We start from the raw sequence: 24,132 nt of genomic DNA, 5'->3' as shown, positions 1-24,132 counted from the left end.
ACAGCTATTGACTGAATTATCCCCCCCAAAATAAAATAAAATAATTTAAGACAAATACCAGTAAAAAAATAATATAAATTATTATATATTGTTATATTTTATATACATATATAGTGTATATTTTCCCTTTTATTAACTAAGTGTAAGTGAAATAGAAATGTGAAAATATAACACAATAGACTTTCAGGGAAAAAAAAAACATAACATCATAAAACATTTCCTAACTGTGACTATTGTCTTTTTTATCTCTAAATTAAAATATTCTTAAAATCTACCTGAAATCCTTTCTATGTACTACTCTATATAGTGTGCTGCTGTAATAACAAGAGAAACATAAATACCGGTGAGTTAGTAGTGACGTTAAGACACTGATTGAAAATTAATTTATTGAAAGATTCTAACTTATATTATTAAAAAGTTCACACTTACCTATACCAAGGTAATTTGGCATAGCATAAATGTAGTTTCAGTTCTATTCTATTTAGTATCCCAAATAATAAATATACAATGTTAGAAAAATCTAGAAAAACATAGTAATCAATTTTTTAGATAAAATGTGGTCTCTTTTTCATTCAGAGGGTGTATACCAGTTTTCTGTTGAACTGAAGTTTCTGTATTGAATAAATATTTGGATTCAATAACCTCACTGACCTATACCAACTTGATGTGTCTCTGATTTTGATTACACTAGTATGATCCATTTCTTAAAAATAGGGCAACTGCTTTTCATGTTTCTTTTCTGTTTTATTTTTGGATGTTGAGATATCCAATAACCTCTGTGAGTCCACTGAAAATAAAAAAGTAGGTTTTTCTATTGCATCTTGACATGATGTTAAAGAGAATGATAGTCACTAGGGCAAAAAGCAAGACAAGAATTGAAAAAAAGAAACTCTAATCTCAGCGGTGGGATTCAAATTTCTTAACAACTGGTTCTGTGGGTGTGGTTTGGTGGTCATGTGATTGGGTAGGTGTGGCTTGTTGTGTGGGCATGGCTTGGTGGTCATGTGAATGGGTGGGCATGGCTTGTATGTAAATATTATAAATATTTACGTAAATATTGATATTTTTATTAAAAAAGAGCAACTTTTACCCAAAAGCAGACAAAGCAGGCAGGGAGATTGAGTTGCTCACAGAATAACTTAGAAATCTATCTATCTCTGATTGGCTACCTAAGTCTGTCACATAAAATTTGCTTGCAAGTAAAGTCATAAAATTGCTTGGAAGCAAACTCACAAAATTAACTCACAACACACCATGTATGTAAATATTGATTTTTTTTAATTAAAAAAGCAACATTTACCCAGAACAGCTGGTGTGCAAGGGGGAAAAAAGGAAAATTAGTAATTTACCAAACCAGGCAAGTTGGATGGCTCGCATGCCAGGTAAGGAGTGAGTGGGCAGGGAGAGGTGGGGCCAGCCAGTGCAGTGATTTGCTGGTTCTCCGAAATATGCGTATGTGCAGCAGTGCTTGTAAGAAATCAGGTGTGCCACTTGGACAGCTGACAAATGCTTTGTGAGGGTGTGCAACATTTGAAAATCCTCTTTTTTCCTGCTTTTTCAACCTCAGCTGTGCTGCGCAAAGCAGTTGAGGAGGGTAAATAAGAGGGCTTACCAATGGTGACAGAACAGTATAGAATAGTGACCGATATTTATCTATATTTAAAGGATGTCTTGACTTTGGTGTAACATAGACAATTATTCTAGAATCATACAATCCCAGAACTACCATAAGACGTGAGGAACTTGTTGAGAAGGCTTTGTGCCTTCCTTCAACAGATGGTATCTTCAGAATAGTAATGGCAATAAGACATCAAAATCATAGCAAAGGGTATCAGTGCAAGCAAAATAACCTCTAAGAAAGCAATCTGTTCATTTATAACTATATCACCACAGACCAGACTAAACAAAGCAGGAATGTCACAGAAGAAATGATTGATTTCATTTGAATTACAGGAACAAGAAGTGAACACAAGGAAAGTCTGAGAAAGTTGTACTGGAATTCCAACTAGCCAGGAAGCTGCCACTAGCCCAGAACAGAATCTGCTGTTCATAATGAGTGAATAATGCAAGGATTGGCAAATGGCAACATAGCGGTCATAAGCCACAGCAGCCAGGAGGAAACATTCTGCTGCACCTGTGATAAGAAAGAGACTCATTTGAAAAGCACAATTGATAAATGATATGGTTCTACCTTCAGATAGACTATTTTCAAGCATCTTAGGTATAATGATTGAAGTGTAGCAAATGTCAAGACAGGACAAATTTCTCAAGAAGAAATACATTGGACTATTGAGTGTCTGATCAGCCAATGTTATGACAATTATGAAGGCATTCCCAATCAGGATCAAGAAATAGATGGTAAAGAAAGTGGTAAAGAACAAACTCTCCAGACTTGGAAAACTGGAAAACCCCAACAATAGGAAGCTGTCTGTTGTATTTTTTATGATGAGAAAGTATGCCAGCATAGGTTTACACAAGTTGAGATACATCTAGCACTTAAAGGAAACACACTATAATAAAAGAAAAGCTCATTTTATAAACCCACAGGAACAATTAATGTGACTAATTTATCATAGTTGTTTTTCTAAAGAAACCAAATGAAGGGAAAAAATAATACAGAATTCTGGGTAAGTTGTAGTTTGTAGACTTGCAATATATACTGCAAATGCTATTGAGTTGGATAGTGATTGCTTTCATTGATATTTAAGACAATATACAGTACATTATACACATAAAAGCTTGCTAAGAAAAATACCACATGACTGGTTGACACATTGGACAGAACTTTGATTTTAATGTATTTTGTAAATCAGGTTTTATGTGTTGTGTGGACTAGTCAAACATGGTATATACAATAAAGTATGGTTAATTAAAACAAAATATTAAACCTAGTTTTCTAGACTTGCTTACTTAAACATAAGTGCTACTAATATAAATTCCTATTTGACCTATAGCTCATTAAGAGTAGAGGAGCAAGAAGAATAAACAAATCTTAAATAGAAAACCCTTAAGAGAATCAGAATGAATCTACATTCCTTGTGACATTTTATAATCAAGAAATCTTACCATTTTATGAAGTAAAGCAGTCTGTCCTTTAAAAAGTGCATGGTTTTACACTTCACTGTGTTTGACTAGTTCTTCCTCCAGTTCCTGATGGTGGCATCTTGTATTACCTACAAAGCAAAAATCTAGTTATGTCACTATCAGGGAGTTAAAATGTGATAAATTTGGTCCTAAAGGAGGAAAAAAGTAATTTGATTTGTATGAGAGATTGGAGACATTTTTTACCAGCAAATGTTTTAGACATGGGGCTGTTGTTAAAATCCGGTTGATATTTTCTCAAAAACTGGAATATGGAAGAAGGAGGGGTATGAATGTATTGGTAGTGAAATAATGAGACATCCTCTGCTTTCTCTTTGGTTATCATATTTATATTCTAGCTTTTCCCAAATGCTGCTCAAAATGGCTTTCAGTTCAAAATGGTACTTTTTGATCAAAATAAAAGTAACAATTTTGAACACAAAATTATTGAGCAGGAGAAAGAAGGAAAGAAGGAAGAGAAAGAAAGAAAAGCTTCCTATTTATCAAAGCCTGCACCAAAATAATACTCTCATCAATCACCTATATATTTACATAATTACTTATTTACTTCTACATTTGTGTGGAAATGTATGGAGGATCTTGTGTGAGATAATGAAATTATGGAGGATTATTCCAGTACTACTTTGTAGGAAGAAAAAAAAGAGAAGAAAATAGCTTGAATTAACAACAATGAAAGTAATTTTTTTTTAATGTAAGTATTCTCAAATGTGTTTCATCTGATTAAGAACTCTGTCAAATGAAGACACTTAAAATGTTTGCCAAAACAAGACAAAAGCATTTTCTAGAAGACTGGTGAATCTTCAGTCTCTGATGAAAATTTGAGGGAGGAGTCTCACACTTTTACCTTTCAAACCCTACATTCAAATAATAGTAAGAAAAATCTTTAAATAAACTGACTTAGAACTGAAAGAATAGACATGCTGATATCCCCCACCTTATGCAGCAAAATTACTTACATATATTCCTCTTATTGTTTGTTTACTGTTAAGCTTCTGTTTATTTACTTTGCCCAATATGATTTTCAGTAATATGAAAACGTCAAGCTGTCTTTCATACTGTGTCACAAAATACCACTTACAGTCCTAGTATATTTCAGTTCAAAATACTAATATTCGAAACCAGATGTATCTGTCACAAATTTCCTTTGAGTTGATGTTTTGTTGAAATTTGCTCAAGTTTACTGACTTGTCCAGGTCACCCTTATGGCTATTATGTAGATTGCAAATAATAGGGAAACTTTTATAGAATATTTGAGTATTGACTCTTCATTAAGAGAACAGGTTTTTTTTTGGGGGGAGTGCTACTTTGTCTAATTTGCTCCTGAAACTATTAAAAATAGTGATGTAACAAGGAATTAAAAACTATTTGCCTAATAGATGCATGTAATAATCTTTAGATATTAATCTTCCAGTTATTTTATTCTAATCTGATTCATAATATCAATTCAGCTATATTGATCTAGGAAATGTATTGAATATTTTTAAAAATTCTGTTCTTGTCCAGAAAAAAATAGAACTCTATTTTCACTCTCTTCCATATTTTCTCATTTTGTTCTGCTTCTGCTTTTATTCCTATTTTATTTTTTAAAAAGAACACAGCCAAACTTTGTAGGTTATCTATATAACCTATATAATAAGTTATCTCCCCCAAAGTTCAATAAATACCTATTTTAATGTATTTCAAACAGAACCTGTAAAATAAATTAAATCTTTCAGACATTAGATCCTGGAAAGTAATGGTGATAATTTTCTAGCTACTCTTAGTGAATTCTCCCCAATCTAATAAGTCTGAATGCTGATTAAGCAAAGAAGATTGAAAAGACACGAGCAGCTTTTCTCAATTATAATCCCCAAATTTTAGAACTCATTCCTTTTGACATTAGACTAGTTATGATGGTCTACCAAAAAACAGTAAAGACCAAATGATTCCAGAAATCCATTGATGACTGACTGTTGTTGTTGCATAATAATTGTGAGATTGTTCCCAGCTAATAATTATTTAACCCTAATCCATTGTGAGGCCTCTTCTAAAGTCCCTTCAAACACATCTTGCATTCAATGGCTTTGCCAACAAAGTTGAATAAAAACAAATTGGTGCACATAGCCCCTCAACATTTCCAATTTGCATTACTAATGACTGATTCTTGGTAAAACAATGATAGATTGGGATGATGGGTTGAGATCTATATATAGCAAGTTTTTCTTTTTTCTTTTCCTCTTCCAATTATTGGAGGAGCCATGTAACAAACGCCTTCAAAACCAGAACTCTGCACAAGCTGACAAGGAAACTTTATTTTTTATTTTTTCTTCAAATCAGAAAAAAAAAAAAAGTATTCTCCTGTAGCAAGTGTATGTAAAAGCTAAAAGCTGTGGATTTCTCTCCTTTGCTATGGCAGGAAACCTCCACAATTTTGGTTTGCTGTCATTGCAGTAAGAATCTATTTATGTTTCTCTTTTTGCATTCTCTTATATAGAAAAGCATATAAAGTGAATCATTTATTTTAATCTCTCCTATTTTTACTGCTATCATTTGAATTTAGTGCTTCTACAATGGGCAGGTTGACCAATGCTAATAGATTTCCAAAGTGATAGAGTCAGCATATGACTTCTTGAGGGATAGGAAATAAGCCCTTTCTTCAAAGCAGGAGGGACCACCCTTTCTCACAATCACTATTTTTATGCATTGGCCATTGGCCAACTGTAGGTTTTTATTAACTAGAAAGAGAAGAAATATAGATCACAAGTAATGAAGCTAACTTCACTAGAATGTTGCTTTAACATTTCCCTCCTTCTCCTACTTGTGAAGCTAATGGAACTTCATTTCAGGCAATATGTAATATGTTCCGATATACTCATCATACGAATCCTGTGAGACGGAAACACACTCATACACACAAGCAAACTCTTAACACTCTCAGTGATGGCTAGTTTTCCTGTTTCACCTGACAATTTTTACATTAAGAAAGAAAGCTCAATATGGTAGAAAATTGAGTTGCTGAAAAATACTATCCTGTAAATTTATTCCTATTTTTAAGACTCTGGATGCTATGAGCAGTTATAGGCAATCTACCTAAAACTGGATTCTTGTAAATTTGACCTGTTAAATGCAAGAAAAAAAAATGGATGCTATTTATTCTAAACACTGACTAGGTTGAAAAGTTTTATCGGGGTTCTTATTATAATTGGACACATCCCACGAACTGGATGAAAGCTATGCGCAAGACTTTATAGCACTTCATAGTTGGGTTTTGTTTTTGTTTTTTTGCAGTTGTCCTATCTACACATGGTTAATTTCAGCTTTCCAATTATAAGGGCTGGTCTATTCATGAAACTAAGTCCTTGGTCTTTGACTTACTCAATTTTTCCCTGCCTCTTTAAAATGTTACATATTAAAAGGACATTTAGTTCTTCTTCCCTGCAGAGTTTCTTGCCCACACATGGGGATATTGTACAGCTTTATCTTGATAATATTTTATGTTATATCAAGCTGTAGGACAGAGCAGTTGGCAAGCTCAAGTCGAGCTTCAAGCAGGATTGCTATTGTGCATCAAGTTAAGCTCCCAAGCCAAATTCCAGGTAGGAATAAAGAAAAATTGTGATAGATTTTCATGATCTCTGATCCTAGCAGACCTATTGAGTTACTCTTGCTTCTACAGTGTCTCAGTAGACACCCAATTCCACATTTAATGTCACTCTCTCCTTCTCCCTTTCCTCTTGGTTAGTTTTTCATTTTCTATGATAAAGTGAACATGGTGAGGATATACCCTTGGTTGGGTATAAATGTCACCCTTGAAAAAAAAAACAGGAGGAAGCTAGCCATCAACTAGCTAACTGATAATTGTGGAATGGATGCCAATGAATTTGTTTTGCACCGGTTAATCTGCTTTTTATAACACACTAAGAGGATTGAGCAATACAAACTTTAATGCAATATTTTATAAAGAACTTACGTAAAACGATATCTGATTGAGTAAGGAACTCTGAGGGATAAAGGCTCTGATGAGAGTTCAAAAATTATCTTTATAAATGTGTTATGCTGTGATGCCGAACCATATCTATACTAAGGAGACATTTGACATATGAACTAGGGTGAATAAATATAAATTAAGGATCTTGCTGAGCAAAAAAAAGAACTGCATTAAAAGTAACTTAAAAGTTATAATCTTGCAATTTTCTTATTTCTGATGAACTTTATTTTCTTTCCCTGATCATATTTTTAAAAGTAAATTCTAGGGCAGGGAAATTTATTCATATATGTATGCTGAATTCATCTCCTCTTAATATGGTTAGTACATTTTTATTTCCTTAAGTCACTTTGTATTATTCATGGGAAACCAATAAATTATATTTTAGATATTGCATATTTACTTTTCCTCCTGATTTATATTTTGTTTATTTGATTGGGAACAAGACATAACTGTTGCTTAATCTTAAATATGTCATGCAAATGAATGAAAAGAAGGTAAGATTAATTTCAACGTTTTCCTTGTAACGTTGACAAAGCAGAATATAATATCTGCATGTTAGAACTTAATTGATTTTCATCCTTCTAATGATTTATATTTAATTTAAATCTTTGCATTTTCCTCTTTCTTAATTATTTTTATTTTTACATAATTATTGCTACATTTATTTTATTTTACATAGTAGATAACTTGGCTATTAGAGGTGATATAAATATAGATGGTTGAAAAAGATATGGACACACACAATCTTTCACATTTTTTTCTGAAGTTCATTAAGTGTTCAAATATAAAAAATTCTTCCTTCCTTCCTTCCTATCTGCCTTATGTTTGTTCCATGTTCTATTATAAATAACTTAAGGCAGCTACAATATGTAATATTTTGTATATTACTAATCCAAGGAGTTCAGAATTGTAATTGTAGAAGTAGGATAGAGTGAGGAAAAGTAGCTATTCAAAAACCTGAATAAAAATGTAAACAATTGACCATAAGCATTTCACAGAGAAGCCCAGTGTGTGTGTATGTGTGTGTGTGTGTGTGTGTGTGTGTGTGTGTGTGTGTGTATGTGTGCATGTTTTACACTGGATTTCTTATTTAAAAAAGCAACATAAATGACACCAACAAAAGGAAATTCTGTATTTAAAATTTTAAACACATTTTAAAATTAACATTTTTTCAATCAAAAAATGAAAAAAATATTAATAGATTTGACAGCTGCAACTGAGCAACTGTTTGTTAGCAGACACTGTAACAGGTTGGGATGGCAGTGTAGGATACCCTCACATTTAAAAGTGTAATTGGCTTCTTAATTATAATTAGTATTTCTGATTGTATAATTTATGTACTGATTATTGTTTCATTGTGTAAAACATTGCCTTTTCAGGAATCCAGAAACAGCATTATCCAAATTTTGAATATTTAGCAAACTGAGATGAAGAACTGCAAGAAACTTTTGCTGCATTTATTAATATTAATATTTCCATTCATCTTTTCATATATCCTGGCTTTCCCCCCACCATATATTTACAAAGCTCTCTTCCTAAAATGTTTTCATTTATCTTGTAAATTTATCATGTTTCAGTTATCCTTTGATCCTGCAGATTGGTGTATGAGGCATGGAAGTGAACAACCAAACCAGGGTCCAGATGTTTATCCTCCTGGGTTTTCCCACAGTTCTAGAACTTCAGAGACTATTATTTGTAGTATTTCTTTGTATCTATATCATCACTCTTGTGGAGAACACTATGATAATCATCCTCACCAGGACAAATACTCACCTCCAAAAACCCATGTATCTCTTCCTCAGCCACTTGTCTTTCCTTGAGACTTGGTATATTTCTGTGACTGTTCCAAAACTCCTGATTAACTTCTTGGCAACAGATAAAAGCATTTCCTATGCAGGCTGCATGGTGCAGCTGTATTTCTTCATATCTCTAGTCTGCACTGAATGTGTCCTGCTGGCTGTCATGGCTTATGATCGTTATGTTGCCATCTGCCACCCATTGCGCTATCCTGTTATCATGACATCCCAGGTTTGCTTGCAGCTAGCAGTGGGTTCCTGGTTCACTGGTTTCCTAATTTCTATGCTCAAATTTTTTTTCATTTCACGTTTAAATTTTTGTGGGCCCAACATCATCAACCACTTCTTCTGTGACATTTCCCCTTTACTTAATCTCTCCTGTACTGACCGCACTGTGGCTGAAATGGTTGACTTTGTATTTGCTCTTCTTATCCTTTTAATTCCACTCTCTGTCACAATGGGCTCCTATGCATTTATTATAGGTGCCGTTTTGCATATCCCTACATACCAAGGAAAAAGAAAAGCTTTTTCTACCTGTGCCTCCCACCTCACAGTGGTTATTATCTTCTACTCAGCTACACTCTTCATGTATGCAAGACCAAGGAGAATCCATTCTTTTAACATGAATAAGCTTGTGTCTGTTGTGTACACCATTGTTACGCCCATGCTGAATCCATGCATTTATTGTTTAAGGAATCAGGATGTCAAGGAAGCACTGAAAAAATATTTTGCAACTTAAGTCCTGAGAATGATTATTGATCATTAGACTGATGATTAATGGAATTTATTTCAGCATACAAAAGTAATATACATATTAATTTTTCTAATATGTGTATTGGTATTCTATAAAATACAAAGAGCTGTGGAAGTACAAAGGTTAGAATGCAGTACTACATGCTGCCTGCAGTTTGGTAGTTTGAGTCTCATCAGTTCAAGATTGACTCAACCTTCCATCCTTCCGAGGTCAGTAAAATGAGGACCCAGATTGTTGGGGGCAAAATGCTGACTCTGCAAACTGCTTAGAGAGGGCTGTATATCACTGTAAAGCGGTATATAAGTCTAAGTGCCATTGCTACTTAGTAGACAAAATGTTGAAAATTCATAGGAGAAAAACTGGATTTCACTTGCAAATGTCTTTTGTAAGATTGTATACCTATAACCGTCAGTCTTAAATCATAAACATATATAATTTTAATTAAATATAAAAAATAAGAACATATAGAAAGAAGTCAGAAATTTGGAAATGCTGGGGACAAGCAACTATAATTACAGCAATTGCATTTAAGTAAATATAATAAGTGATCTCAATTTAATAGCTATTCATACATACATTTTCCATTTTAAAATATAAGTCCAATTTCAAAATTAAGGTTATGTGATGTTAATAAATTCTACTTTTAGTGAGGTATTTCTATATATTTAGCTGAATATACAGTAGTTGGAAATAGGATGAAAAAAGGCAACTTTAGTTATTGGTGCCTGAAGATCTTTCAACAGCCCCCTCCAACAGGACCCCGTGTAGTCATGGCAAACTTCTTCTGCTTGCTCACAGCCTGAATGGAAGAGGCCAAGCAATGTGTCAGGGTTCCAAGTAACAAACCCAATGCAATCAAAACTCTAAGGTCTGGAGTTTCCTTAAAGTATGAATTTATCTGGAATGTCATATTGGCGCACCTAGTGAAAACCCAACTCTGAAAGACTCGAGGCTTTCCCACCCAAACGAAGCCCAAAGTCCTCACCCCCCAGGTCACATGTCCATCACATGGTCCAACCAGGTCACAGTCCCAGTTCCAATTGGTTTCAGTCCACGCCTTCCCAGGACCTGGTAAGAATGTCTTTGGTTCCCAGTAGAAAGACTTTTATTTTGGCTACACACCAATTTTATTTTGGAGAATTTTCATTACATGATCATGGCTATCATCATAACATTTTTTAAAATCACAATTTAAATTCACCCATGCCTAGAAATCATAGGTAAGCAACATGATGCTACATATTGTACATTCAGTGTCCATTAGCCCTATGAAACTTATCTTGGGCCTGTCACTCTTATTTTAATTATAATAATAAATTTGATAATAAATAAATATTATTGGGTATTTATAGTACTTCCCTTCTCAGAGATCTCAAAAGTCCATAGCTAATTTTCTATCAAAGGTGGATCAAAGTTGGTGGGAAAGTGTAGCTGAAAGTATAGTTGAACTGTTTTCTAATTGTCTCAGAGATCCATTACATTTGTTCCTTCTATTAAAACTAAAAAATATATTTGATTTTCTCAAAATTCAACCAAATGTGTATCAGCAATAATATGAAATATTTACAGATGCAGGTAAGGGTTGCAAAAAGTTTTGTGTGTTTGCTGGCTTGCTTAATAAATTCCATTTAGTTTCTATCTAAGAAATTGCTGATTTGGGCAATGTTAAACTCTGCAGCATTAGCAAATATTGGAGGAAGGCATCTTCAAAAATTTAGCTCACCTTGTTATCCATATTTTAATATTGTGTTAATCTATACACATGCTGTGCATAGAATTAGATCATAAATCAATTTGTTTTAATATTGTATATTGTATATATTGTATATTCTGAAGTGCAATAACTCTTCAGTTATAATCATTTGTTGCATGTCTACTTTGTATATAGAAAATTGAAAGACCTTTTTTCTGCACTTTCATCCATTTTCAGAGCCAAATTTCAACATCTACTTCAAAATACTAGATCTTAGGAATAAACTATAGGTTGGTTACTTCCCACCTCCATTTTTTTTAAACTTCCAAAGGTTTTCATCTCCCATCTGGCAAGCTCTTGACTTGATAGACTTCAGACTCAGAAAAATGACTTTTACATTTGTAATGATGGCATCTTTTGATGCTTTAAAGAAATCTTCCACAGGCAATAGTCCTCCAAGTTGCATCTTCACAAATTCTTCAGCCAATAAAATCATTCCTGAGACTTCCAGGAATCAATCATCTAGAACAGGGATGTCTAATCTGGGCAACTTTAAGATTTGTGGATTTCAACTCAAAATTCCCCAACCAGCATGGGAAATCGCTAGCTGGGGATTTCTGAGAATTAAAATCTGCAAATCTTAAGGTTGCTAAAGTTGGACACCCTTGATCTAAAAGAAACACAGACTAATCCTTGAACGTCCCTAAGGGACCAAATCATTGTCATTTCCCCCTATCCTTACAGAAAACAAAAATAAAACCCCTTTCATAAATGCTTTTGTGTCACAGTGAGATAAGATTGCTATAGTTAGAGAAATTTTCCTGTTTTGTTCAGATAAGATCATAGGTGCTTCTGGAAACTTTTAGGAGTGGTTGTAAAACTTTTGGTTCAGTCTTGAATCAATAATTGCTGAACAATAGATCAGTAAGTTTTGACTACCCGTAACTGTATTTCATCAGTTTGCATAATCATTGCACATTACATCTTTTATGATCCACCAATCATAAATGATTTAATTGTGAAAGGAGTTAAATCTATGTCAGAAAGTATGATGTGGACCCTCCAAAAGTCAGAACATGGATTGCTAAAAGTTGCATTTTAAGAACCACAAGGAATTGGTGAAGGAGTGGGGAGAGAAAAACAAATTATGCAACATTTGGAATGAATGTGACCCAGACAAAAAAAAATAGGTAACATAAATTGATGTGTGAGAATGTTGAATGTCTTGGAGACTTTATAAAAATGGGTGCAAATCCAGATGTATTGTCAAATTAAAAAATAAAAAGGAAAGAAAATCATAAATCTTGTGAGAACATAAAAAAAGTTAAGGCTGAAAATAGAGATGTAACTGACCAAATATTTAAAATATAGATGCGGTTTAGAAATACTTCTGTTGCTTAGTTTGCACCTGTATGTGATAATAGGAAGCATGCTACTATTGTTTCTCATAAAAAGGAAAGAACCACAAAAGTGTTTTTCCCCTTAAGGATGATTATCATTATACCATCCAATATTATTTAGATACTTTATTGAAATGAGGGGGGGACATAACAATTATATTATGGTCTTTGATCACCATTTACAATAAAAATAATTTAGCCCAACTATTTGTTATTGGGGAAGGAAAAATAATAAGATAATAAAACAACATAGCTAATTAAAAGTTTTGCACATTTGTATAACTTGGTAAAGATATTTGGCCATCTGATATGTGACTGAGGTACTGGCTTTTCTATAAAAAAAAATAACTATCAAATATATAGCTATGATCTAGACATCATACCAAAAAGCAGAAACATCAACCTGCCAACAAAAGTGCATATAGTCAGTGCTATGGTTTTCCCAATTGCAATGTATGGCTGTGAAAGTTGGCCCATAAGGAAGGCTGAGCACCAAAGAATTGAGGTCTTTGAACTATGGTGATGGAGAAGACTCCTGCAAGTCCCTTGGACTGCAAGGTGATCAAACCGGTCAATTCTAGAGGAGATCAATCCTGACTGCTCTTTAGAAGGCCAGATCCTGAAGATGAAACTTTGTCCACCTAATAAGAAGTAAGGACTCACTAGAGAAGAGTCTAATGCTAGAAAATATTGAGGGCAATAGAAGAAGAGGGTGCCAGAGAATGAGGTGGCTGGATGGTGTCACTGAAGTAGTACGTGTGAGCTTAAATGGACTCCAGGAAAAGATAGAGGAAAAGGAAGGCCTGAGGAACATGGGATCATGATTACTCGGACACGAGTTTGCAACTAATAACAACAACATAAAATATATGGTCCATATACTGTATTTGTAAATGATTGGGTCGATCATAGCATGTTTGGGGATATTATAAAAAAAGATGCCCATTTGAGACATGAACAAGAGTTTCTAACTCTAACTGGATCCATAAGAGCAAAGTCTCTCAAATGAGGAGTCCCGCAGAATCTTTCACCAGTAAAGCTGATAGGAGGGCATCAAAGCAGGTTCTAGAAAAGGCCGGTCTATATTTGCTTAGTGTTAACTTGTAGTTATACCTTGTAGTAGAGAGGTGGTAACTAATATTTTGTGATAGAATTTAGGGGCACTAATGATGTCATTTAGGCAATTAACCCTGATTCTCCAGGGTTAACTGCCTAAATATTCAGGATAGAAGCTAAAATTACAAAGTTCTCTATAATAACACAGTGCCAATGAGATAATTGATACAAGGCAGAGGAGTCAGGTTTTTAGAGTCAACTTAATACTTTGCTTCATCTTAGCTTCAGGCCTGAATACTATATTGGGATGCATTAGGAAATACCAAATAAAATCATAAGAAAATTTTATTGAATGGCTTCATAAACCTACAAATTTCTGTATAAGCCAAGTTGTATAAGGATGCATAGAAGTGGGGCAACTGCTTTAGCTGAAGCAATTTAACTGTTGTTGAGATGTACTTTGTCCCCTTTTGTCTATGGAAGGCATGAGAGACATTGCCTCTGTGAAGATGCTTAAAATTCTAGTGTTGTATAATCAGTGCATAAAGTCCTATAGTAAAGTGCTGGAGAAAGAAATGTGTATGAATCTCAGAAAATAATCTATATGCAAATGTAGAGATTTAATTTCCACTGGAACCCATTACTGGATTGACACTATCCACAAACAGTCTTTTTAGCATTCATCATTTCCTTGTGTGTATTTGTGTGAACAATAATTATTATATAAATTAAAATAAAATAAAATCTATAGCTATTAATTATACCAAATGTTACTATTTGATGAGTGGGATGAATAATAATAGTTATTATAATTCACCCTGCTCAATAAATAGTAACACTTGATGTTATACAAGGGAAATATGATTGCATTTAGTAGATTTATTTATTACATTTCTTCTTCATACAAATCTTTGCATGGAAATTAATTGGTTTAAAGTCAGTTTGTTCTCAAACTCATTAGAAAACTCTTCAGTAATTTCCATTAGAAGAAAAAGCTTTTTTCTGGTCAGCTAAAGCCGGTTCATTAAAAAAATGTTATGGTTTTTCAAGACAATTTTAGGCAATTAGACTAATAAGATTCTTCATATGTAGTTAGTGGATTTGTTAATAGGCAGCAATGTGGATAATTAAAAAGTTCAACATAGGTAATTACAAAGATGAAATTTTTTCTCTCTCTGGGAAGGAAAATGATGCAAATTCCTCTAGTGGCTTAAGGCAAACACAGGAGGACTAATTATCATTTGATCAAACTCAAAGACCTTGATGATAATGAAGCAGCCTGGTTCCAAATTTGTGTCTGAATTATATGTGTAAGTCCCTGGGGCACAGCTAAAGTTATGTGATAGACTGCTGATGTCAAGATTTAACCTGAAACATGCAAAATTTAGCTGAACCCTAGGACCTGATGCTTTCTGAAATCTTGTTAATAATGTCCAATTTAGGCCAACAGGTCAAGGAAATTATAGTGTGGTGATATGCAATATAGTAGAAAATATAGTAAACTGATTATGGACAGCAGTGTGAGAATCTGAAATAGATTTTTTTCCACATAACAAAACTTCTCTAAAGGTTAACATCACTATTTTTGTTGGAATCATAATACCAATTCATTCTCAGTCAGCATGTATTCTCCCATCTCTTTCCACCTTGTTATTTCTATGCATTCCTCAGAATCCTTTTATTCCCTAAGTCCAAGCAAATTCAAATATCTTTTGGCTGAATCAATTCCATGAAGTTTAATTTCTTATCATCTAGTGATTTGAGTTACATTTTTATGAATATGCTCAATACGTATAAGAACAATTAAGCATTGGTGCTTATTTAAACTATTCATCATTGTTAGTGTTTGAAGTGGCTATGTATGTTTTTTTTCTGGTTAACATAATACAGTTTATATTATAAGTAAAGTGGGTTTTATTAAAAAAGGTTTTAGTCAGAAAAAGTCCTTCCCTCCAAAAAAGAACAAGTAATCCTATTTCTATAAAGTAAGTTCACATTTATAGCTAATTTCATTATTTGCAATATTGACCAAGTGGAAGGTTTTAAAGATTCTGATATAAATAATGCTTAAATGCAAAAACTGCTAAATAACCTAATGCTAGATTGCTATTTATTAGTATGTTGTAAAATTGCTTGCATATGTTGAAACATTGAAATAGTGTCACATGAACAGTATCTGGGGAAAAAAAGTAAATTTAACACTTTCAAATCCTAAAAAAGAGTTGGACCAAGCTACTTTGATATAATTGTTCTATATAACTGATAAAAGAAAGAGAGGCAAGTTAATTGCTAACAGGCATAAGCTGAGAACTATTAATAAAATTAATACTTCATTGATCTTGAAAATTACCACAAGGGGGCAACATGTCTATTCTCCAGTATAAATTAGTGCTCCAAATTGCTATCGGTGGTGAAATCAGTATACATTAAAATAAAATTGTAAACCATTTTGAAATTTTTAATGACTATTTAACATTATTTTAAAGACCAATTACAATATTTTTTATTTTTTAATTACAATATTTTACATCTTTCAATAGAAATGAAAGAAAAACACTGGAAACATAAAGAAAAGAAAGAGATTTCAAAATAAAAATATTATCTAATATTTTTAATTGTGTGTAACAGTCCTTCCAAGTTGAACTTTTTCTGGATAGGACCCTCAAAAGAATTTTGAGAAGATACCCACACAAGCATTTGATTTAATGTTTTCTAGTTTAGAAATAGAAACTCTATCAGATAAAGTCCCCACTGTTTATAACATTTGCCAGATAAACAAACTCCTTAGCCAGGGAGGAAACCCTGTAAGATTCGGATGAAAATAATAATTTAAAAAATAGTATTTAGGAGTTTTCAAAAATTAAAAGTTAAAATTTGGCAACCATAATGAAGCAATATTGTTCATTATCTCTCACCAAATCCTGGATGAAGAGGCAGGTTTTCATGGGTCTTCTAAACAACAGCAAAGTCGAGGCTATTGAATTTTCTCTGTATCTGTGTTTCTCTTTCTCTGTATCAGTCTTTTCCCTCCTGGAATGAGAGATACCTCATTCCAGTAGGGAAAACACTGATAGAGAGAAAGCATACTTCCAGAAACTCAAATAGATGACATTGTTGAACTGAACGGAATATGCCAACCTTGTAGGATTGAATCTGATGGCTGATGTATGGAGGACACATGTTCATTCAAATAACCAGGACCTTTGCTATAGAGAGCTTCATAGGTAACAATCAGCACTTTAAATTGCATCTTGTAACAAGCTGGCAACCACTGCACTTTGAAAAGAAGAGATCTTACAGTGAGGTACACCCATTAATGCTTGTGCCACCATCTTCTGGAGCAGTTGAAGTTTTCAGGGAGTCTTCAAGGGCAGTCTCATATATAGTGTATTGTAGTAGTCATGAGATGATTAGGACTTGAGTGACTGTCTGAAGCAGCTCTCCCAATCTAAAAAAGGATACAAAAGGTCACCAACCTCATTTGAAGGCCTTCCCTGTCACAACCTCTATCTTCTCATCAACTAGTAACTTTGAATTCAGGAAGATACCCCCCCCCCCAAAAAAAAAAAATATGTGTGGATCCCTTGAATGAGATGTGCCACTCCATCCAAGGTCAAAAAATCAATGTCTCCAGATCTGGATGGTCCAAACATTGACAGTTACTTGGTCCTCATAGGACTGAATTCCTATGAACTCACCATTCAAACTAGCCTGTCTCCAGAATCAAAATACTGACAACCTCATTTTTATCTTAGGGTCAAAATATATAATTGGATGTCATTGACATGTTAATGAAAGTAAAATCCTGCAACATTCTGCACAGAAGGAACTTAACGAGGGATAAACTGCATGGAATTGAGTGATTCAGCCAAAAGGTATATTTGAAATTTGGGAATAAAAAAAATCTAATGGATGCATGAAAATTGTTTTAGATAGGGATAATAGAATAAAAAACACATACAAGCCAATGTATTACCAAGGACATACTTTATTATGTTATTTACATATAGCAGTATTGGAGATCTTAAGGAGCTTAAAACTGAACAATGATATTGAGTGATAAAAGTATAACCTGAAAGTTTTTGTCATATACAATAGAATAATTGTTGTTACATTAAATATCAAATGTTAAATAATTGATATTTAATTTAGTAGCTGGAACATTAAAGCGTGCAAAGGGTCAGAACACACAGTTGTAGTTGATTGGTTGGAGAGTGCTAGCTCATGCAATCTATGCTATGATTGGTTGCTGTTGTAGAAAGAAGGAGTTTCCTTCCCCCCGCCTTTTTTCTTCTGTATGCTGTCAATTAACCTCATGATGTTCTTGTGTTCCTAGCAGACTACCTTGTCTGCTAAATTTGAATGTTAAATATATTTATTTATATAAAACTACAAGTTTGTGTCAGTGTCTCTGACTTCATCTGGATATTTGCTGCACAATTCTCTGACAATAATGTTCATTATTAATCCAGCAACCAGCAGCCATTGCATCATATACACTCTATTTCATAATCACTTGGTAGAGCAAAAGGGTGGCAAATAGAAGCATAGTGATCATATTGCTATTGTGATAAGCAAGAAAAAAAAATCCTCATCTGAAAATATAACTAGGTAGACTTGGCCACACAACAGAAAAAAGAGATCTATCTAGAGTCCTTCAAGACATTCCCCATGACAATTTTCAGAAATGCGGATGATGACTGAGATGTCAAGAAAGGCAAAGTTTGCAAGGAAGTTGTACATCAAAGATTAAGTTGATGGTTAAGGGTGACAATGACAATGATTCAGAGATTTCTTGTCAGGCCTCCTTGTCAGGCTTGTTAGAATGTAGCAACAATGGCTCTGACTAGTTAGTAAATTCTAGAAGAAGGAACTTGTTTGCTGACATTTGCTTAGACATTTAAGGTATAGTAATGTCTTTTAAAAAGCAGATAAAATATCAAATATTGTAGATCACAATGAGCAAAACATCATGTTCATAATAACTCTGTAGTTAAGCATCTGAAAAATACTTAAATAATTTGTTTTGCAAGCTATCCATGCTTCAAGAAGGTGAGAAGAGAGTTACTAACAAATTTATATAATTTTTCACTGGTGACAAAGAAATATATAAATTTGTGTTAGTAATTTAAAACTACTAAATTCTTGAATTACTTCTTGAAGCACAGATGGCTTGCAAAAAAAATTATTTAAGTATTTCATAAAATATAAATTGTGTGCTACACTTAAAAACGGTCAGATGAATGAAAGCATAATATCACAATTTTAAGGTCAGAAGGGGGTAAAGAACATCATTTTGTTGTTGTTGCTGCTGCTACAGATAGTAATTTAATGTTACATTTCATCTGACTAGTAATGTCCACCTAGTAATATATCCAAAAGCACAGTATAGGGTCTAACAAAGAGTGTGTAAAATATTCACTTAAAAGCAAATAAATATCTAACTTATTTTAAAAATATATTTTAGAACTATTATTTAACATATAATGAGAACATGACAGAAGAGAATTAAACATATACACACAGTCTCTCTCTCTCTCTCTCTCTCTCTCTCTCTCTCTATATATATATATATATATATATATATATATATATATATGTGTGTGTGTGTGTGTGTGTGTGTGTGTGTGTGTGTGTGTGTGTGTGTGTGTGTGTGTGTGTGTATCTTTGGTTATTCGGGTTTTCTCCTGCGTAAGAGGTGAGAAGCACAGAGCCGAAGACACAAGCCTGAAGATGATGAGTGAGACTTCATCGAAACGTTGCCTAGATACTTCCAATCTTACGCGGGAGAAAACCCGAATAACCAAAGTTCCACATACAAATACCCACGAGAACCTCAATATATACATATATGTATGGCATTCGGCTTTGCTTGGGCATTTTCCCACGTCATAGTAGTTGTGCTTTTAAAGTTGTAGCGACGTTTCAGCAGAATCTCATCTGCCATCATCAGGCTTTTGTATAGTGTTCATCTGTGAGTCAGGCTTTTATAGTGGTTTCAGATTTAAATTTGGGGCAGCCTATTGCTGTGCCAGAATGGTTTTTTCTTCATCCTGATTGGTTGGGAGTCTTGGTCTGTGTTTATTGGTCTTGGAGTTCGCTGTGTTCTGCTTGATTGGTGTTTCTAATATCTCCTGTCTGTTTTTTGGCTCTTTTTGTCTCTTGATTGGCTGGCAACATCGTGTTACTTTATTGGAGACCTTTAGTGCAGCTTGGCTCCGGGTAAATGGATGGCTATCATTAGTTAGGAAGCTAGGTTTCATCTGAGTGCCTGGTTGGGGTGTGTTTGAGCTGGAGGTATCAGGGGGGATCTGTCTGTGCCCAGGTGTTTGCCTGGCTTGTGGTGTGGAGATTTTTTTGTTTGTGAGTGCAGGCTTCCAAATGATTGACAGTCTGGTGGAATCATCTCTTCTATTCATGCTTTCTGGCCTTTTTTCAATCTCTATGGCTTCTTTGATAATTCTGTGGCTGGGGTTTTCTATAGTGGCTAGGGTTTTGGTGCCATTGAAGTTGATGCTATGACCTGTGGCTTCCATGTGTTGGACTAGTGAGGAAGTGTGTTCCAGCTTTTTGACTGCATTTTTGTGTTCATCCAGGCGGGTACTTATTCTTCTATTGGTCTGTCCAATGTATGTGGCCGGGCATGATGCACAGGGGACTTCGTATATGCCTTGGTTTTACAGGTCAATTTTATTTTTGGGGTTTCTAAGGATGGCTGCTATTTTTCTGTCTGTTTTGAAGGCAGTCTTGATGTATCTTACTAATTTTGTCTTATGTACCTCTTACTACAGATTGAAAAATATCTTTTTAAATATAGAAATATGCTTTTTGAATATAGAAATATTTACATTTTTGAAATATGCATTGGTTGAGATCTTCCATTTTTTGAATGATTAAAAAAAAAGAAATTCCTCCAATTTAACATAATCAACGTAACTACTGTTCTATAATATGTCAAATATTTGGCCTATACTTCAAAATAACACAATTAAAAAACAATAAGTCCTCTAAAATTAAGAGTAGAAAGACCAAATTATTTTCCTAATGCATAATCTCATTTGCCCCTCATGCAGTTTAGCACTTGTAAAAACATTCTATTATATATGTTGATTAATAATCTTCCAAAGCTTTAAAAAAAAAACATGGAAAATCTCATTTAAGGTGTTATTGTAACGACTAGTATGATCCTGAGCATCAATTCTCAAGCTCAATACATTTTTTTAATCAGACGGCAGTGAAAAAAATGACTCCTAGTTTATGATATAATCAGGGATGGGATCTGACTGATATAACTACTGGTTCTGTTGTTCTGCATTGTGCATGCATGCGTGAATTGCGTGAGTCACATGAGTGCAATTTACAACCTGCTGAGCTGCACAGACAGCTGAGCAGCACTGCGTGCGGGTGTGCAGCAGTTGGGAAAGCCCTTTTTTCCTACTTTTTCAACCACAGCTGTGCCACACAAAGCAGCTGAGATTGAAAAAGCAGGAAATAAAGAACAGATAAGAAGCCAGGCAGGGAGGTGTGCCAAAACAGCAGCAGACATAGAACCTGTTCTATGTCTGCTGCTCTTCAGTACAACTGGTTCTACAGAGATGGACAGAACTGGTAGAATCCCACCCCTGGATATAATGTATTCTAACATTCCAACATCTGCAGATTTTTATTTATAAACAGAGTTTGGGAAGAAAGTAATCTGATATTGACTAAAGGAATCTCACTATTATCTTTCTTTCCCACAACTTTTCCTCCTCCTCCTTTGACTACACAGAAAACTTTCTTCTGATTTGTTTTAAAAGTAAACAAATTTCCTGCAGATACTCTTTCTTAGGGCATCTTTCACTTCCTTATTTTTCAGATTGTATATAAATGGATTGACCAGAGAAGACAAAACTGTGTATGAGAAAGAGAGAAATTTTTGAATGTCCTTTCTAACTGCAGTCTTTGGTATCAAATATACAAAAATTAGAGATCCATAGAAAATGAAAAATACAGTCAAGTGAGATGAACAGGTGGAAAAAACCTTTTGCTTCCCAATACTAGAGGGAATGTTTAAGATGGCAATAATAATATAAATGTAAGATGTAAGTGTCAGAAGAAAAGGAGGAAATGCGAATAGGGAGGCCACCATGAAGCTCAAAATTTGCAGCATGCTAATATCACTGCAGGGAAGTATTAGAATAGGAAAATATTCACAGAAGTAATGATCAATCTCATTGGAGCTACAGAAGTTTAAGTGCAGCATCAGAACAAGCAGAACAGTCAAAGGCATAAATCCATTGATCCAAGAAACAACTGCTAGTTGCATAATGCAATGGTATACATATTGCTAAATATCTATCATAAGACATCACATTCTGCACATACTTAAGAACCAACAAAATACATTTGTATGAAACTTGTTGAAAGAAACTGTTTTGTCTCCAGTCAACAGAGCTGAAATCATCTTTGGAAATATGCTGGAACTGTAGAAAGCCTCCAGAAAAGACAGGTTCCCCAGAAAAAAATGAATAGGGCTTTTAAGATGTGGATCCAAGACAATCAACAGAAGAACAGGAATGTTTCCCATTATAGTCAGAATGTCTAGTCAAAACAAGATTCTTATAAGTAGATAATTTTACTTTGATCTTAAATATTTTTTTATTTAAAGATATAAATTATTTAATTTCAAGACTGAACACATTTTTTATTAAGCCTTGTTTAAAGTATTTATTTTTTTAAAAAAATGTATCAATGTGTTTTTCTCAAATCTATGCAAATCTTAATTAAAAATAAACAAGTAAGCAAACAAAATTGGAACAATAGCATATAAAAATTACAAACTAAAATGAAATAAGAAATAGTCATGTTTCCTGTTAGAGTGTTTTATAAGAATAGAATAAATAGAAGTCTTTATTCTCCAAGTGTGATTGGACACACAAGGAATTTGTCTTGGTGCAAATGCTCTCAGTGTACATAAAAGAAAAGATACATTTGTCAAGCGTAAAGAATCATAAGGTGCAATATTTAATAATAGTCATAGAGTACAATAAGCAATCAAATTATATTGGGAAACAGCTAATATAAACTGTAAGGATACAAGCGACAAAATTATAGCCATACAGTCACAAGTGGGAGGGGAGGAATGATAAGGAGTGATGAGAAGATTAATAGTAATAGTAGTGCAGACTTTGTAAATAGTTGGACAGTGTTGGGGGAATTATTTATTTAGCAGAGAGATGCCGTTCAGGAAAAAACTGTCCTTTTGTCTAGTTGTTTTGGTGTGCAGTGCTCTATAGCACCATTCTGAGAGTTAGAGTTGAAACAGTTTATGTCCAGGATGTGAGGGGTCTGTAAATATTTTCACAGCCCTCTTTTTGACTCATGCCGTATACAGGATCTCGATTGAAGGTAGGTTGGTAGTAATTGTTTTTTCTGCAGTTCTGTGTCTGTCTTTTTGTGTTGCAGAACCAAACTAGACAGTTATAGAGGTGCAGATGACAAACACAATAATTCCTCTGTAGAACTGTATCAGCAGGTCCTTGAGCAGTTTGAGCTTTCTGAGTTGGCACAGAAATACATTTTTGTTTTTTAAATCATTCTTCTTAAATATCAACCTGTATTTTGTTTTTAGAAAAAATGTTTTCTAATAATTGTCTTTTCAATGAAATTATTCAATATATTTTAATTTCTGTATTTCTGTAAGAGGCATAATAACTAATGTATGTTTGTGTTTGTAGATGTGTGTGTATATATGAGAGAGTTATATACGCATCATTATATTGCACACAGACATATATGTTGAGATTTTCTGAATGATGGTCAACTCATAAAATATTTCTATGGTCTTTTTAGAGTTGCCAACAGAAATGGGGGTGGGGAGCAGTGGACAGCTTATACTCCATAAATATTTTCAAAGATAGTTTTTAGGTGACCGAAGTTTCTGCTGTACAAAATTCTAACTGGAGATTAGGATTGATGACTCTTGGCTATGGATGTGTCCCATTGGAGAATATGAATTATGATAGACCGGGGGTGGTGGAGAAAACCAGGATCAAATGTGACAATAAATGATGTGTCTCAGAGTTGGCTACACCCAGGCAGTGCCGACATGTTTACTCTTAATAAATATTATTTAAGTTTTGGAAGTTCGGCTCGAGTCTCATAATTTAAATGGAGGTAACTGCCAAAGCCCAAACATGATGTGTGTGTGTGCATGTGTGTGTGTGTGTGTGCACGCACACCTGTCCATATATCTGCACTTGTCTATTTACAAACACAAACCTATGTTCATTCATTCATTCATTCATACATACATCTCCTTTGTTTTATTTTTTAAATTTATATTTAAAACAACTTCAATTAATTAGTTACATTTATATTCT

General features: G+C 33.8%; 2 protein-coding genes across 2 annotated transcripts; one reads left to right on the top strand and one right to left on the bottom strand.

Moving 5' to 3' along the window:
* Positions 1-832: 832 nt before the first annotated feature.
* On the bottom strand, positions 833-2,489 carry LOC148124203 (olfactory receptor 10A2-like). The gene is given in 3 exon segments (XM_087915940.1): positions 833-851; positions 1,563-1,796; positions 1,798-2,489. Coding segments are annotated over 3 exon segments (945 nt in total).
* Positions 2,490-8,680: 6,191 nt separating this feature from the next.
* LOC113452421 (olfactory receptor 6B1-like) lies at positions 8,681-16,877 on the top strand. Its single transcript, XM_087915939.1, has 2 exons — positions 8,681-9,588; positions 16,835-16,877. The coding sequence occupies exons 1-2, from the start codon at positions 8,681-8,683 to the stop codon at positions 16,875-16,877; spliced, it is 951 nt and encodes a 316-aa protein (XP_087772065.1).
* The last annotated feature ends 7,255 nt before the right edge of the window (positions 16,878-24,132 follow it).

This window comes from Pseudonaja textilis, chromosome Z, assembly GCF_049901715.1.
Source record: "Pseudonaja textilis isolate UNSWEBS1 chromosome Z, rPseTex1.2, whole genome shotgun sequence".
Lineage (NCBI taxonomy): Eukaryota > Metazoa > Chordata > Lepidosauria > Squamata > Elapidae > Pseudonaja > Pseudonaja textilis.
Note: the sequence above shows the minus strand (reverse complement) of the source record. Positions and strands in the feature narration are given on the sequence as shown.